Source organism: Aspergillus nidulans, chromosome IV (genome assembly GCF_000011425.1).
Source record: "Aspergillus nidulans FGSC A4 chromosome IV".
Taxonomy (NCBI): Eukaryota; Fungi; Ascomycota; class Eurotiomycetes; order Eurotiales; family Aspergillaceae; genus Aspergillus; species Aspergillus nidulans.
The window spans coordinates 2149726-2166496 of record NC_066260.1 but is presented as its reverse complement, the minus strand read 5'-3'; the positions used below and the strand labels follow the sequence as shown (position 1 = coordinate 2166496).

Sequence of the window (16771 nt, the reverse complement as noted above, 5' to 3'; positions counted from 1 at the left end):
ATAGTTTCCTTGCCCTTCGTGGCAGCCTCTTTCAGCTTGGGAAGCTTCTGCAGCTTGTCAGTTGCTACGGTATATAAGACAAACAATTTCTTCATGCCAGGTCTATACTCATGACGGGATCTTGAACATATCTATTGTGAAATTTTATTGGAGTCAGGATCAGCCATGGGTTGCCTTGAGATAGCCAGTTGCACTTTTTATCATAATCTGACAGATTATTGCAGATATAGAGTTATGGTAATCTCTGATCTCAGCACATTACGTTAGAATATCTTGACACGGTTTCCTCTCCATCAGTGGATCAACTCGATGGTGCTGGTCTGTAGCTCTAATGATCTTCACAGATTGCTCAGCCTGGCTATAGAGAGGGTCATGCGAATTCTACTTGCACACTAGCACAGCTGATGGTGACTGGAGTTAAATTACAGCACGGAGGCACAAGATGGAAAATCTAGACACAGCCCCCTCACGAGGAGGCGTCTAACTTCTCTTTCACTATCTATCTACGTACACAACGCGCATGAAATACAGTATAAACATTCTAGAAGAACAATATGACACAGCCAGTACTAGTCACTGCGATACTCAATACCTTGCAATCCAAGTCCATCACTCAATTCCAACATTTTCCCCATGTACCTCATCATCAACATTACCGCCCATATTAACTTCCATCAAATCTTCATCACTACTATAGTACTCTTCCTCCTGATCTGACATCGTAAATCGAAGACACTCCAGTCCAGGCGCATTCATACCCTCCTGGGCACTCCTTGTAGCAAAAAAGGGGTGCTCCCTTCGCAGCGGCCAGTTTTGACAGATGTAGCCCATCGGGGTATCGGTAACGTCCTGGCCCTGACGACGGATTGCGAGCCATTCCTGCAAGAAGTTAAGGTGGTTCTTGGCCCAGGAATCCAGCGATTCATCTTCACCGTCTGGGTTGCGGGCGAGCGAATAAAGAGGGTTTGAGGCATCTTCGTACTCTGAGAAAGGAAAGTAGAGTCTTCCTGCGATAATACCTAACTCAAACGGGAGCCAAGTTGGGGGAGTCCAGCCATCGCGGAGGCTGGGTAGCGAATAGTAAGTCAGATTATTAAAGTGCAGCATTGATTTGGTCCAGGGCGCTGCATAGAGGATGAGATGAGTGGTTCGAGAAGTAGAAGCCCTCATGATTGGGATTAGGATTTCTGCTTCCTCACTAATAATCACCAGAGCTGTCTCAGTAACGGTATTATAAAGCAACCAATTCACGGGCCGTATGTAGGTATCGCTTTTCTCTGAATTCTTCAGCTTGACGGTCCTTGAAAACTCCGCAGAAAGGTGGAGATGGGATACTAGCGAGGAGCCTTCGATTTTGTACTTCTCCCCAAGGTGCGTCTTTTCCAGCCATTCAGACGCTGATAGAATGCCTGAAGACCCAAGGGGTTCTCCTTTGGCAAAATTCAAGATGGACTCATGCAGACCGGGAAAGCGCAGGGCCTTTTTCTGACTAGGGCGTTGTATTTCTCTTTCCTCCTCAATCTCATATGCCACTTCGCGTTCCTGTTCTACTTGCTCAAGAGCTGAACTAATGACCGACGCCAACTTATGAGACTCCAGTCGTCGCTTCTCCAGCGCTTGCATGAGCCTGCCCACTTTACCCGCAGAGGCAAAGGTAGTGACAGATAACGACGATGCAGTTTCTTCGCGGTAGGTTGGTTCGTATAGTTGCTCGAGGGTTTGCTGTTCGGGTTGCTGCAGAACTCTGAGGTAGGCTGTTCTGTGTTCAACATTGGAAAATATCATTTTGTGCGCTGTCGCTGCTTGCAATCGAGAAGTGAAGTCTTTGCCTTGGGCAAAGTACAAAGGCGAGAGCTCGAGGTTGACTGCGCACGTCTGATCAAGCAGCCAAGCGACGACGTCAGACGAATCCAGTTTATCTTTCGAGGTCTTATTACAAACGTGCAATATGCTCTGATGAACTTCTGGCGGTGCGATGAAGGTTACGGATTGCGTTGAACCGAGCTGACGAAGCCTCATGGCAGCTATAGTTTCATCATCAGTAATGAGCAGACATGCAGACGTGAAAGCTTACCTTGCACCGTATGGTCTTTGGTCTGTCCCAAGCCCAACGTCAAGGCTCCAACCGCCGACGGGGGAAATCTCAAGTCCACGCCACGGCTTCTAGCCTCATCTAGGTAGACTAGGGCTTCGCTGAGGTCATCTGCAAATGGACTTGCAAAGAGCGGTGCGCGCTTAAAGTTCCGATACATAACCCATGGTATGTTGTCGTCGCCAAAGTATACTGCTCCCTTAGCTTTCCAGTCCGCCTGTAACCAAGTTTTCGCCACGGTCTCGTTGTTCATCTCCATGATAAAAGCACCGGCATCAATGAGAACCCGAATATTCTCCTTATACAGATACTCCAACAACGCATTCTCGGACATGCGTCTTTCGTACGGCCCGATAGCCACACGATAACACCGATTCCTGGGCTGAAGGAGATAGGTCAACACCTCTGCATTCGTATGTGACAAGCCAGGCAGGTCGCACTGCTCAATGGTGAGTGGGAGAAGTCGGCGGTTGTCATTTGTCCCGGAGAAGCCGGTGGTGAAACCAGGATGGACCCATAGCCCATCTGTCGAGCGATATTGAGAGCCGCGACTCAAAATTAAATCCCACCCAGACGCTGACAATTTGGTGGCAAATTGTCTGGCATGCAGAGGGAACACAAAGTTGCTCAGGAAATGATTGATAACCTCGCGCGTGTAGCGCAAGTGCCTCCATATTTCCGCAACCAAGCCTGCGTCGTCCACCGTGATGGCAGCCCAATGTCGTAACGCCTCCGGAAGCGTGGCCGAGGTTTGCGTCCAACGCTCATATTCAGTGAACGGATGATCGCTTTTTAGAACTGCTCCCAGGCTTTTCTTAAGCTGCTGCTGGCTCAAGCCCTCGTAGTAGAATGCGAGGCAAGTGAACAAGATTGCGACATCCGGATGACCCCATTCAGCCTGCTCAGATGGGACTCCCTTAGCGTGGAAGGGCACTGCGATTGGGTCCCTACCGGGGTGAAGTCCGTACTCGACGTTCCAGCGTTTCTTGAGGCACAGAATGAGGATCCCGTGTACCAGCAGACCTCTCAGTAGATAAACAACTTTGCGCAATTTGGGGGTGTCAGGGAACAGTTTTGCAACGCGTTTAGTCACAGACTTTTCGACTTTTTCCTCGGTAATGAACAGCCTGATCGCTTCTTTGTCCATTTTGTTGCAATCCCGGAGCGGCAACAAAGATGTCTTTTCGTTGCATATATCCTGCGCAATCTTGTGAACCAAAGCGTGTTCCACGTCTTTCCGTAGTATGTAAGTCACAGGAAACCCGGTTGAGTTCCGCTCGAGAATGTCGATGCTCCGTGGGTATTCTTTTGAGAGATCTTTGAGATAGCATGCACAGAGACCAAGAAGAGTCATGGCGACCTCCCATCGCTCAGGATGGCCATCAACCGCTAGCTGCGAGCCGCCTGGGTATATGAGCTGCGTCTTTACAGCCAGCGTAAAGTCCGCTTCGTCAATCACATCCCGAGAAACTTCCTCCAGCCATTTCTGCGTGTCGATCATCACACCTGCTTCTGGCAGTTTCGAGTCAGCGAGTCGTTGGAGTCCACTGAGTTTGAACGACAAGATATGCTCCGGCACCCCTAGTATTATACCTGAGCTCAGCAAAGTCCCCTCATGTAATTGACGGTAGTCTTCCAGAAGAGAGTGGGTTGTCCGAGTCCTTCTGGAAAACGGGACGTGTACAATATCTCGCCCAAGGAGACCCCCAAGGCGTGACTGAAGGATCTGCGCTGCCTGAGATAGTAGGGCTTTTGGAACAAGAAGCCTGCTGAGTACCTCACCATTAGCCAGAACCGCGGCTACCATTGGCATAATTACAGACGTTTTCCCCTGGCCCATATTCATCTGAAGGACGGAATTGGACCCAGAGGAAGGTGAAATCATCTCCATGGCTACAGTAACCTGGTCCTGCCTAATTTGAAAGTTTGCATCGATCTCGAGTAGTATCCAGTCAGGAAAATCGAACGGATTCCAGTTCACATGGCCAGGATCCGTACAATCGTGGTTGACCGTATTTTCCTCGCGCTTCGTGGCAGCCTCTTTCAGCCTGAGAAGCTTCTGCAGCTTGGCAATCGCTAGAGCGTACGAGACAAATAATTCTTTCATGTCAGGTCCAAACTCATGACGGGATGTCGAACGTAGCTGTTGTAGAATTGTAGTTGGAGTCAGGGTCGGCCATAGGTTGCCTATAGATAGCCACTTGAACGTTTCATCAGAAGCAGACAGAGAATTGCTGATGCAGTCATAGTAGTCTTTGATCTTATTGCGCGATATTATAATATCCTGATCAAGTGTTCCTTTTTCCATTAGTGGATTGGCTCGATGGAGCTGGTCTGTATCCCTAATTGTCTTCAGAGCTGCGATACTCTGCTCCAAATCTTGAGCGTACGCAAATTTGACTGGGCATTCTGACCGTCCAAGTTGATGTACAATGTTTTCTAGCTCGAGGATATGCGGTGATGGAGACTGCAAAGTATTGGAGTCCTGGGTTCCAGTCGGCGGCTCTTCAACTTCCGGGACCGCAGTCTCCTTAGGCAGCCCCAGAGTTTCAAGAAGCCCAAGTGCCGGCTTGGCTAAGAGGTCTTCTTTCACTTTAGGATAGGAAACAAAAATGAACTTTCGCTTCGGACCCAGGTATTCCTTATGAATGCTGCTCGAGGCCGCCATAGGCGCAAAATCATAGTACACTCGGTAGTGATGATTTAGGATCGTCTGGACCTTCTCTATATGACCTTGGAAGTGTAAATTATGATAAATTCTTGTCCACTCCGGTAGTAGAGCCTTCATGGCCTGCGCTTTATCTATATCCTTCGGCTCGAAATATTCCGCAGAAGGTTCTGCGCAAGGCCATTGTCGAATCAGCAGTTTCGCCAGTTCAACACCCTCCTTCTCACAGTTCGCTTCGTAGCCAAGCGCGGAGTCCTTGTAAACCCGATGTCTCCTTGAAATCATAGGTCTGGCAGGGTAAGACATCCTGATAAGCGGTAGCAGCGAATCAACAGTAGGCTTCTCGTCCCTAGCGAATCTAACAAAAGAAGGAAAGTGAGGAAACTGCAGGCCGCTTCTAAACTCTGGAAACACGAAAAAGGATGCAATAACTCGCAGTGCCGTCATATTTACCCCATCCTGAAACGCTATCACGCCCAGTTTGAAGATAAGATTGTGAACGTCTTCTTTCCTCGACTTTCTGCTCATGTTAACGAGACCTCCCCACTCTTCGGCAACGTTTAGCGAAAGATAATCGCTAATGTTGTAGTAAGTACAGGTATTCGAATAACCGCCAATTGACGGCCAGCTTTCGAGTAACCCCATCAGGTTTCGTGTAGTGTGTATTGCCGATGGCTCATTAAGAAGTAAGGTCACGACTTCGCGAACATTGGTTACTCTCCTTGAGCTAGACCAGCCGTCGCGAGCCACATATGGGGTGTCTTCAGCCAGGGCGGGCTGCGAAAAATCAAAGGCCTCAAATATTGACCGCCGCCGATGCGCTCGTTCGCGCAAATGACTTATGCTAACGGGCATGGTAGACTCATTAATTGAATCTGCTTGCTTGGTAGAGAACCTGGACAGAATTTCGGATCTCTTGATAATGACCTCGACCAGGGGGTAGAAGCCTTCATGTTGGATGTTCGCGGTCAAATGAGGATTCCAGAAAACCCTCTGCTGACGCCGCTTGACTTTTGGATAGTACTCCCTTCGCGGTGTCAGGCTAGCTATCTGATGCAAAATGTTTCTAGCATCAGAAGATAGGGGTACCCATGGCTGGCAGAAGCCTGATCGGAGACAATCGAGAGCTTCTTGCGTACCAGTTCGACCAGTGAGCGGGTCTGGTAATAAGTGACTTGTCAAAGCGTGCAGCTGAGCCTTTACATATAATAGTCGAGGATTAGCAGGGCATTCGAGTCGTCGAAGCACGTTGTTGATAGTGTACTTCACGTAAATTCCATTGCTCTCTAGCTTCACCCGAACGTGGCTCCCGTGGCGTGTCCAACTAGGGTCACCTAAGGGGACGAGTATACTTCGCTGGCCGCTTCGGTCGTCACGCAGCACAAGCATACTTTGGAGGCCATAAAAGGTACCCGGGTCTTGATCACGGTCGATCAAAGCTCCAAGTTGATGACATTTCAGCGAGCCCCATTTTGTAAGGCTGAAGTCAAGGTTCAAGCGTTTCAGCTCGACAATGAGAGTCTTGGGAGTCCGAATGATAGTGATCCGGTTTGACTGTTCAAAGTGTTGGAAGACCTGCGAAATCTGTCTCGCGAGGCTGGAAAATGGGTCAACCAAGGTAACTCTTTTCCGCTCACATTTCCTAGTTCGAATATCTATTTTCCAATTTCCTTCCCTTCTCTTCCAAATGCGTGGCTTTTGCCTCACCTCCAGAATGCCAGTACGGAGGTCCATCCAATGAATGCAATCGATAATCAGAGGATATGGAAGGTCAAAGTTTGGGCCACGCCCAAATACACTTCGTGGCACCAGCTCCAAAATGCTTCTATATGCCTCTGCTCGTATGATTAGCTGTTCACCACGATGAGCTAGATGGATTCGATGTCCATCTGCAGAGTTAAGCAGTGTCCACTCCATCCCAGGGAGATTTGAAGGTAGCGCAAACAGACGCTGACTACCGAAGAGCTCTTTCAGAACTGGTGAGTCCCGAATGTCAGCTGGCAGCTTTCCAATTGTTTTACCATCAACGACAAGATGACCTTGGAGAAGGTGGAAATAGAACCTCTGTGATAAAATATCGTCTGATGCATCAGTTTGGGAAGTAACCCAGTTCTCATAAGGGTGCGATAACAACCTCCACTCTCCATATTTCCGTGGCTTGTTGTCTGCTTGGGGCCATGCAGCGTCAATGGCAGCTCCAATGCTGTTAGGTTCCTGCATAGCACTAGTACTTATTAGAACTGACATCTGACTAGTCATCTTGATGTCCCGGATTAACATATTCCTTGTTATATTTGAAAAGAGGCTCAAATCGGCAACTAAACTCTCTTGCATGGCCAAAGATGCGTCAAAAAAACACCTCAAGCTTTCCGGATCAAGCGGCGCTTGACTGGTTAACCAAGGCGTAAAGGACCTTCGACAGAGGAGCGCTGAAAGGAAACAGTATCTGGCGGCGGTATTGACCACATTCACATCATCAGCTTTCCTTGTTTCATCTCGCAGTAGTTTGATCCAGCTCATAGTTATTTGCCGGATCTTTTGGAGGACCCTCTTGGACGCGAAACGGGACTCTGCAGAGCCCAGAGAAAATAGCCGTAAACAGAGCGTAAGAAGGGTTTCCATCATATTGTGCTCACGGTGGTTTGTGGCTATCGATTCTGCATGCCGGCTAACTTGTTCCGTCATTCTTTGACAAAACTGTTCATCCCTGAACATAACATGGACGGCCCGGAAGTTAGTGTGTTCCAGCCTAGGGCCTGCTTGCAATGCAAGGTGATGAAACAGGATCATTGTCTCTTGTAAGCCGAAATTAATATTTGAAGACCCTAATTCGGCTAGGATAGATAGCCAGCGCCTGTTCCTGCCGCCGGTAATGGTCTGATGTGCTGTAAACTCGTGCACTGTAAGAGCCGTTGGACATTCGCTAATGTTAGCTGCGATTTTGTAGGAAGAAGGCCCCTCTGTGTCAGGAGCAAAGCACGACGAAGAATAGAGACATGAGAACGGGGACTCTTTCGGGATCCGGAGCACAAAATGGTGTGCAAAGCTTAGCTGCTGAGGGTAGTCACTGAACCATAACTCCCTCCCAGAGTCGTAGAAATAGTACTCCGGGCCATGCGGAAGTATGATATCCTGAACGTCAGCAGGAAGCCCCTTCCACCTATAATGTGTTCCTATGAAGCTCTTCTTTGGCGAGGCCAAACTAAAAGTTCCTGCTCGTTTCTCCCTGTATATTTTGAGCTGGGTGTAATCGGCGAGCAATAATTCTGGATTGCCCTTATCGGAAGGACTTGGCTTAGCACAGAGTCTATTCACAATATTCCAAGTGACTTCACGATAAGCTGCTAAGGCTTTCGGCGTCTGAAGCTCAAAAAGGATGGCCTTCTGCTGGACTTCGCCCCGGAGATCAAATGGTAGATAATTTTCATGGACGTCAATTTTGAGTCGGCGTCGGGATCTCAAATAATAGCAATGAATGCAGCCACGAATATCGTGAGATCCGTCGGGGTTGCGAAGGAAAGTGCAACTGGTGGATCTCAGCTTGTCAGTCAGATGAGTAAAAGACCTATTGATTTCCTCTAATTCTTTTCTCTTGTAATCTTCAGCCTCTTGTGACGCTTTCAATATACGCTGTCGCAGCTTGTGAAGCGGGCCTGCGCTAGGTGAATCGAAATACCGCTCAGCAAAACAGCCAGGCATCGGGTCTCCGAAAATCGTCATCTTGCCATATTTGGCTTCTGTACAGCGAGACTGAAGATGAAATTGGATGCTTTGAAGACGTCTCATATCTTTCAAACGTTCTAGAAGTAATACATCAAGGAGCTCTGGGTTGAACCATGGATGGAAATCCTTCAAAACAGGATATGCTTTTATTGCAGCTCTGTCCATGGCTACCCACATGTCGAAGATGCTGAGAATAAAAAGTGAAAACTGCTCAGGGTCATCGTCGTACGCATCCCCAACGGTCTCCATATAGTCCCCAATGGAGGATGCCAAGTCTATGCATTGCTTGGTAATTGCTTCCGGTGCGGATGGAAGCTCAAATGCGTCGGAGGCTATAGCCGCCTCTCGATCCGCAAGTACTGAATACCTCTTGGTCAAGGCGGCGAACTGCTTTGTCGTACTGCTTGTCACAATACTATCAAGATGGCATGGCTCTATAAAGCTTGCTTGAGGAGACTTGTGTTGACGTGGATGGAAAATGTTCTTGAGATATTCGATGCTATTAGGAAGTGTCAGATAACAGTCACTGGGCGTGCAAGAGGGCAGTTTCGGAATTTGCCGCTGAATATCCTGTTTCCAGAAATTCCATTCCTTATGGATCGCTGAGGTCGCAGCATCAATCGAGGCCATGCAGTAAGGTTCAATCAAGCGAAGAGCCGCAGTGTATGCCATGTGTACCTGGGCAGAACCGGATTCTTTCTCTGCTTCGAGCTTCGCCAGGCGGCGGCACAGCTTGACCTTCAATAAATGATAGTGCTCTGAACTCAACACTCTCACGCAGTCATCTAATAACTTTGCTAAAAGCATGCACATCAAGTTTTTGTACTGTACACGTCCAGCCTCTCCGAGTTGCAAGTGTAGCAGACGTTGAAGGCAGACCCTCAGAGTAAGCCACATAGGGGAGCGCCTCCAGGGAACTTTTGCCTGGTTCCAGCAGACATCATCATTGACGCGCTTCCTCAAACATGGCACAGACAGTCGTTTTCCATTGGCCTCGAGGAGAGTCATTAAACATTGTGTTATGAGCGCAGGATCACATGTGTCTCGATCCTCAGTCACATCTTTACCTGCTTTGCGAACCTTGGCAGCAAACTGAGGAAGATATTCGACACTTGCCTTCTCAAGGAACATAGCAAGGTTCGCTTGAAAGCTGTGGTCGGAGAAAATCTCGTGCGGTAAAGAAACGGCACACCCAGGAAAGTCCCATTGTAAAGCACCTTTAGCAGCAAGGGTTTGTTCGGCAGACCCAGAGATCTCGAAGGCTTCGAAAATAACACCTGCTTCATCATGTCTAGTTTTCAGGAGAAGCATTAGCGATCTGGTGACTGAATGAAAAGAACGGAATTGAAAAAGCAAGAACTACCTGATAAGAAGACCTGCATTCTGCTCTTGGACACGAACAATCACGGCATTCTCTGAACCCACTTTCTTCAGAGCTTCGATAAGAGCTGCCTTGTTGCAGATCACTCCTTCGTTCACGATGGAAGACAGTTTCAATGTATTTTCCAGGATCTGCCAGGTTGGAAACAGCTCTTCGTCTGCCTTGGTTTTCATCAACGTCACTGTATTGAGCAGCCGACGCATCAATTCCTTTTCAACTGCCTCGGGATGTTCATCAGCATGTCCAGGTAACTCAGGGGGCAGGACAACGTGGTTGAAGATAGAACGAAGACCACTTTCCCACGTAGGCATCGTGGGTGGTGGTCCAGTGGGCTCTGTTCGGGAGAGGAGAGAAAGGGCGTAACAGGAAAGGGTGAAGAGAAGAAAAAGAATAACCTGTTGTAAATGAAGAAAAAATAGAGGAAAAGATGCAGTCAGATCAGAGTTGTGAAAGAGAAGGAATTTATTAGAAAAAAATTATAGAAGAAATGTGTCTGCGTTTGTCGTGTGTGAAGACAAACAGATAAACACAAAAACCAAATCCATTCACAAGAATCACTCTAGTGAATTTCATCATTAGTCGCAGTCCATCTTGTAGCAGAAACTGAATCTGGTCTGTGAGTTCCATTTCAACTGGTGGCATATTGTCAGGAATCGGTATCCTTATTAGCTTTATTCCATTCACTTTGGGAGCAAGAGGATCTAAGTGTCTTCTTATTCCACCAACTGCTTGGAGAGGGCTATCTTCAGATAGTGCATCTATCCTGTAGCATGAGCATGAAAATAGTGGTATCAAACTGATACAGAATGAATAGGCACTAGAATCCATTGAGTAATAACGTTCTTCACGAAGTCCTCTGAAAAATGGGATGATGTACGCCTATATTTACGTGCACTGATTTGCCTGACTATCAGAGGTCATGGGCTCTCTCTCTGGTGCCAGATATGCTTATTAGCCACGCAGCGCGAATCTCTAAGTGCAGGATGACAGTTAGCCTACTGGCGAATGTGAAGATATTGATGTGCCTTGGCATCCGCTACTTGACTCAGGTATCTGATCTTTAGGCGGGATCCAGAAAGTCTTCTGACCGCTGCTAACTTGAGGGAGACAAATAAGGGATCAAGCGATTGAACAAATATTTTGGGACATTTTGGTCAGCATAAGCAACCAAAGTCGAATTATCGTCGATGTTTTCACTAAAAACCTCTATATGCTCATGAGTACATGCTCAGTCAGGTACAACTGAACCTGCGCCGACGGTTCCGAGACCTTCTTGGGTCGTTGTTGATTCTGGTTCTGTGGGGCGTGCAGCTCCGGCGACGATTATTAATGGAGTGCTCTAGTGGACCATTTAAATGTGAGGTCATTCCTTATCTTGAACTGTTTTCTGCCGTTGAGGGGTAGGTAGCTCGTCTCAACTTCACCATTATCCCCAAGAGAACTACACGATGTCTTCAATTCAGCAGTGGACGACGTCCCTTCAAGGCTTGGATAGCCTCCAATCAGTTGAAGCTCCCAAGCCCACCGCAGGTCCTGGCGAGGTACTTGTGCGCATTTCCGCCGTGTCACTTAACTACCGCGACTATGAAGGTGCGTCGAAGCTCAGGAGCAAGATACAAAAAGTCTCAGGCTAATTGAATGAACCACAGTTTGCTGCGGACTATATGGCCACCACAAATCCGTCAGCCAGGACAAGGCATCACTCGTACCATGCTCGGATATGTGCGGAGAAATTGTTGAGGTAGGGGAAGGTGTGACAGGTTGGCAGAAGGGCGACAGGGTACTCTCGACTTTCCTCCCTGACCACCAGACTGGCCAGGTCGTTGAGAAGATGATGGCCAGTGGTCTTGGTCTTCCCCAACCCGGGGTCTTGGCGGAGTATCGTGCGTTTCCCGCCCACGGTCTCGTCCGGGCACCGAGCTACCTCTCCGATGAAGAGGCGGCCACTCTTCCCATCGCGGCGGTGACGGCTTGGATGTCAATCAACGGTATGCGCCCTAAGGGTCAGAATGGCGGCGAGGGGGAGTATATCCTTCTTCAAGGGACTGGCGGAGTATCTGTTTCGGGTTTGCAGATTGCCAAAGCTTCAGGAGCAAAGAGTAAGTTCCTCACTTCGTTCTGGTGGGCAGATGGAAACTAACCACTATGTTTCTAGCAATCATCACCTCGTCGTCGGACGACAAGCTGAAGCAGGCTAAGGAGCTCGGCGCCGACTACACGATCAACTACCGCAAGACTCCTAACTGGGAGGAAGAAGTATTAAAGCTGACTGACAACCACGGAGCTGATATTATTATTGAGGTCGGTGGTGCGGGTACATTGAAGAAGAGCTTTAACTGCATTGCCTGGGGCGGCCTCATCGACTGTGTGGGATACCTGAGCGGGAAGGTTGACGCCCCCGAGGACCGAACGAATGTGAATCTCCTCGCTCTATCTCGCAATGTGACGCTAAAGGGTATCATCAACGGTCCCAAGGACCGGTTCGAGGAGATGATTGCTTTCTACGAGAAGCACAGCATCAAGCCAGTAGTGAACAAGGTTTTCTCCTTCAAGGATGCCCCAGAAGCCTTCAAGTACTTGGCGAATGGACAGCACTTTGGGAAGATTGTCATCAAGATTGCATAGCTGGATAATGTATATATCTCAAATAGAACGCACCAACGTACTATCTCAGTAAACACATTCATGCTTTTTGCTGGAGCATTCCCACTATCATAGTCCAAATCGTACGTCATGTTAAGTCTGCTAATAGTCGACCGTGCGCACTAGCAGACGAGCAGAACTAACGACTCGGCTTAATATCATCTGTCTTCGCCTGGGTCAAATCCTCACCGAGCTCCTGCCCCGCAACAACAAGCGGCTTACACTCCTGCAAAACAAAAACCATCCTCGTCCACTGCGTCTCACTCGGATTATACCAAGCATGCATTGTCCCTCTCTGCACTGCAATATCCCCTTTCTTGAGCAACCTCTTCTCCCCAGAATCCAAGTGCATCTCAATCTCTCCCTCCAGGACAATACCGTAATCCAAGCTCTGCGTCCGATGCATAAGCGGCGGGGACTTTGGCGCAAAGTCCACGACTCTGCAGACTGTTCCGCCGGGATTCACTAGCCCCAGTTTATCGGAAGTCATGATGCGCTCGTGTGCCTTGATATCGGTGTCGTCGACTAGGTCCACCGGGAAGGACGAGGTCGTGTAGGCTACAGTGAATGCCATGGTGTTGTGCTCAAAGGAAGACCATTCGGCAGGGTTGGAAGACTGGACGATGGCTTTTCCGGAAGCGTCGTGACCCGTAATATACCGGGTTATTGGGGGAAGGGAGCCCGCAGAGAGTTGGCCTGGATTCGGTGAGGTCATTTTCGAAGTTTGGTCTCTGGATTTTGATTTCGTTATTGCGCTGTCAAGGAGCAATATTCGTACCGCAGGGTCTTCTGAGACCGTCGAGGGAGGGACGGGTCTTATATGCAGATGTAAGACGTGAAATGCCCCTCACTGAACGTGCGGTTGAGTTAAGGCGAGCACGGTCCTGGGCCGTCAGCATGCAGCTGCATGCTGTGGTGAGCTATTGCATACAGCCCGAGTCATCGGAACGAAGAAATACTCCGAGGCGAACTTTGAACGTGGTCATATCCTGGTAGGGTCGATGACCTTGGACATTCCTATATCTACAACAATCCAGGTTGATGAAATACCAAAATTTTCCATCATGCCCTTGGGGAGCTCAAAAGTTGATCCCTCATTTATGCTCCCAATATCTGGACATACTCCAAGGGAGCAGCTGTGGGAAAGCAATTGACCACCCAAATCGGCCAATGACGAGAACATCTAACGCTCTTTTGCATGGACGAACCCAAAGCAGCTATATCAAAGCACATTTATCAAGCCGAAGCATCCTAATATAGGATCAAACACGGAATAACTTCCTACTTGGTGTCAATTCGGAAATACTCTGGCCGCTCGCGCATCTGCTGATCGTCCCTTGTTTACGTCAACGTTGGCGATGGAGTCACCTCCGGCGCAGATCAAAGCTCTCTCCACACGCGCGCTTCGGCTAGTCGCCGATCTGTGGTGCTTCTGAGGCTATGTTGTCCTATGAAAATGCCGTTACGTTACGTGACTATCAAGCTAAATGTTGCAAGATCCTTCAGATACGTTTGAAGTGTTTGGCAAGCCTTCACCACCACAGCTCTTCCATCCTATGCCTGCGTGCCCGAATAGGGAGCCCGGCTAATTCTGAGACTATATATTCCACGGCATTATAAGCAGATCCTTTCAAGCTGCATACGTTTCAGATGGTTATTTCTTTTAGATGAGTAAGGGAAATGTTCCGAGTATACCGGCATCGTGCGACTTCCATTCAGCAATCTGCGTCCTTGCTCAATGATATTGCAAATAGATCGTCTTTATCCCGCAATCAACTAACCCCTTCACCCTGCTCTTTGAGAGAATGGTCATTGGATACTTTGTAGCCAAGCTTTTATCTAGCTTGCCGATCAAGACAGTGGCAATTGTTTATAGGCCAGGGTTGCGAATCATCCATAATGCAATTTTTGGGGCAATGGCACCATCAGATCTACATCCTACGCAAAGTATGTGCTTCACTGTTCCCTACCACGGGGTTCAGGGTATATCTTTCCTGGGCTTAATCAGGAATTATACCCTGAGAACATTTCTTCCACATCTTTACAATGAAGTTCACTCTGCCTTTATTGCTCCTATGGAGCATTCAGACAGCTGCGAAGCCGAATATTCTCTTCATCCTCACCGATGACCAAGGAAAATACATGGGGGGCCTAGATCATATGCCCCGGCTCCAGGTGATTAGTTCTGTCCCGGGGTGAACGTTCCACTATTGACTTATGCCTACAGGATCTCTTAGTCCAGAAAGGCACAACGTACTCAAAACATTTCTGTTCCACAGCCGTCTGCTGTCCTTCCCGGGCCAATATCTGGACTGGCCGTATGCCGCACAACACAAACGTCACTGACGTCGGCTTACCTTATGGTGGATACCCAAAGGTGGTAGAGGCAGGGTGGAACGACAATTACCTGCCGATCTGGATGCAAGAGGCCGGATATGACACCTACTATGTCGGGAAACTGTGGAATTCACACACTCCAGACAACTACAATAAGCCCTATGCGAAGGGGTTTAACGGGTCTGAGTTTCTATTGGATCCATTTACATATCGCTACTATAATGCAAAAATGACGCGCAATGGAGCGGAGCCGGTCGATTACTCCGGCCAATATGTGACAGATGTGCTCACAGAGAAAGCAATTGGCTTCCTGAATGAGACTCTGAAGAACCCAGATCGTCCTTGGATGCTGACCGTGGCCCCGAACGCCCCCCATTCTAATGGTTCGGCCACGGCGGATGGTACGCATTGGTTTGGGGAGCCAGAATACGCGCCCCGCCATGCAAACCTCTTCAAGGACTACAAAGTCCCTAGAGACAAGAGTTTTAACACAGTCATTGAAGGTGCAGTCGGCTGGGTCAAGGATATATCACAACTAAGCCAGAAGGAAGTGGACTATATTGATGAGTTCCAGCGTTGTCGTCTTCGGGCACTTCAGGCTGTGGATGAGATGGTCGACCGACTTATCTCCAGACTTGATGAGGCTGGTGTCCTTGACAATACGTATATCTTCTTCTCTACCGACAACGGATACCACCTCGGCCAACACGCTTTTCGGCCAGGAAAAAACTGTGGATACGGTGAGTGTTGTCTTTCACCTTTCGGCATTCCTTACTAACTGCCAGCAGAGACGGATATTAATGTTCCACTCATTGTGCGAGGTCCCGGAGTTCCCAAGGGAACAGTCGATTCTGCCACCAGCCACACAGACCTTGCGCCTACGTTCCTTGCAATAGCCGGCGCCCCTAACCGAGACGGTCTGGACGGTAAAACCGTTCTCAACTTGGACGGAGGGAATGCAACCCAAAAGACCGAGCACGTGGCTATAGAGTATTGGGGCCTGGTAAGTCTAATCAAGCTCAATATACGATATATTCCTGACAAGACCAGGCGGTGCCGGAAGGCATTTACGGATACATAAGCAACCAAACAGGCCAGGCCGATAATGCTTACGAAGGGAATACGTACAAGGGACTGCGATTGGTCTCAGATGACTACAGCCTGTACTATGCTGTGTGGTGCAACAACGAAAAGGAGTTCTATAATCTTAAGGTATAATACCCCGACTGCTCTGATTGTTTGGAGCTGCTCACACACGCACAGGATGATCCTTACCAAACAGTCAATCTGGCTGCAGATATTTCAAAACATGAGTCCTACCGCATCGCCAACAGACCTCTACCTCAGATATTCCAGCGAGCAAATGCCCTCATGATGGTGCTAAAGTCCTGTACTGGGGATTCATGCCGTCATCCTTGGGTCCAGCTGCATCCCAACGGCGACGTGCACAGTCTCGCCGATGCTCTCGACAAGTCCTACGACACGTTCTATGCAAATCAGCCCAGGGTTTCCTTCTCTGAATGCAGCCTCGGATACCATCTCTGGGCTGAAGGACCGCAAAAGTTCAACGTTTACAAGAAGGGCAGCCGCGATGTTAACGATGGCCAAGTTGGTGATGAGGACTCGTCAACCTCCGCTTTGAACCTTTCGGACATGTAGGTGCCCCAGCAAACAAGCTACCCGAGATGTAATAAACTGATAGGTCATCAAGTGGCACTACGGTTGCGGCCACGGCCTCAACAGTCATGTACATACTCTTCATGAGCCTGTAAATAAGTACGAAAGGCACTCCTGCCACCTTAATATCAAAGTCGGTCACTTGTAGATTGACAATCTTCCCAACTAATAGACAAAGTGGAACCATTTCCTCAATTCACTAATGTTGAGGCACAATAAAGACTGTTATTCATTGATTGTATCCTCGCGT

At 48.6% G+C, this 16771-nt stretch overlaps 4 protein-coding genes across 4 annotated transcripts, besides 1 other annotated feature; 2 read left to right on the top strand and 2 right to left on the bottom strand.

Moving 5' to 3' along the window:
- Window positions 1–16771: part of a sequence feature (contig 1.130 1..308583(1)) that runs on past both edges of the window.
- Window positions 610–10175, bottom strand: ANIA_07637 (uncharacterized protein; the record flags this gene model as incomplete). Its single annotated transcript, XM_675814.1, has 3 exons — window positions 610–2024; window positions 2075–9774; window positions 9847–10175. The coding sequence occupies 3 exons, from the start codon at window positions 10173–10175 to the stop codon at window positions 610–612; spliced, it is 9444 nt and encodes a 3147-aa protein (XP_680906.1).
- ANIA_07636 (zinc-dependent alcohol dehydrogenase family protein) lies at window positions 11272–12489 on the top strand (the record flags this gene model as incomplete). The annotated part of the gene is made up of 3 exons (XM_675813.2): window positions 11272–11454; window positions 11514–11963; window positions 12020–12489. The coding sequence occupies exons 1-3, from the start codon at window positions 11313–11315 to the stop codon at window positions 12487–12489; spliced, it is 1062 nt and encodes a 353-aa protein (XP_680905.1). The 5' UTR covers window positions 11272–11312.
- ANIA_07635 (protein binA) lies at window positions 12463–13219 on the bottom strand. The gene has a single exon (XM_675812.2). The coding sequence runs from the start codon at window positions 13079–13081 to the stop codon at window positions 12647–12649; it is 435 nt and encodes a 144-aa protein (XP_680904.2). The 5' UTR covers window positions 13082–13219; the 3' UTR covers window positions 12463–12646.
- Window positions 14407–16503, top strand: ANIA_07634 (sulfatase family protein; the record flags this gene model as incomplete). The annotated part of the gene is made up of 5 exons (XM_675811.1): window positions 14407–14454; window positions 14735–15584; window positions 15633–15847; window positions 15895–16056; window positions 16090–16503. 5 exons carry the CDS (start codon window positions 14407–14409, stop codon window positions 16501–16503), a joined length of 1689 nt encoding a protein of 562 aa, XP_680903.1.

Bases quoted from the DNA above. Each gene is read 5' to 3' on its own strand.
- ANIA_07635 (XM_675812.2), bottom strand. From the start codon at position 13,081: ATGGCATTCACTGTAGCCTACACGACCTCGTCCTTCCCGGTGGACCTA.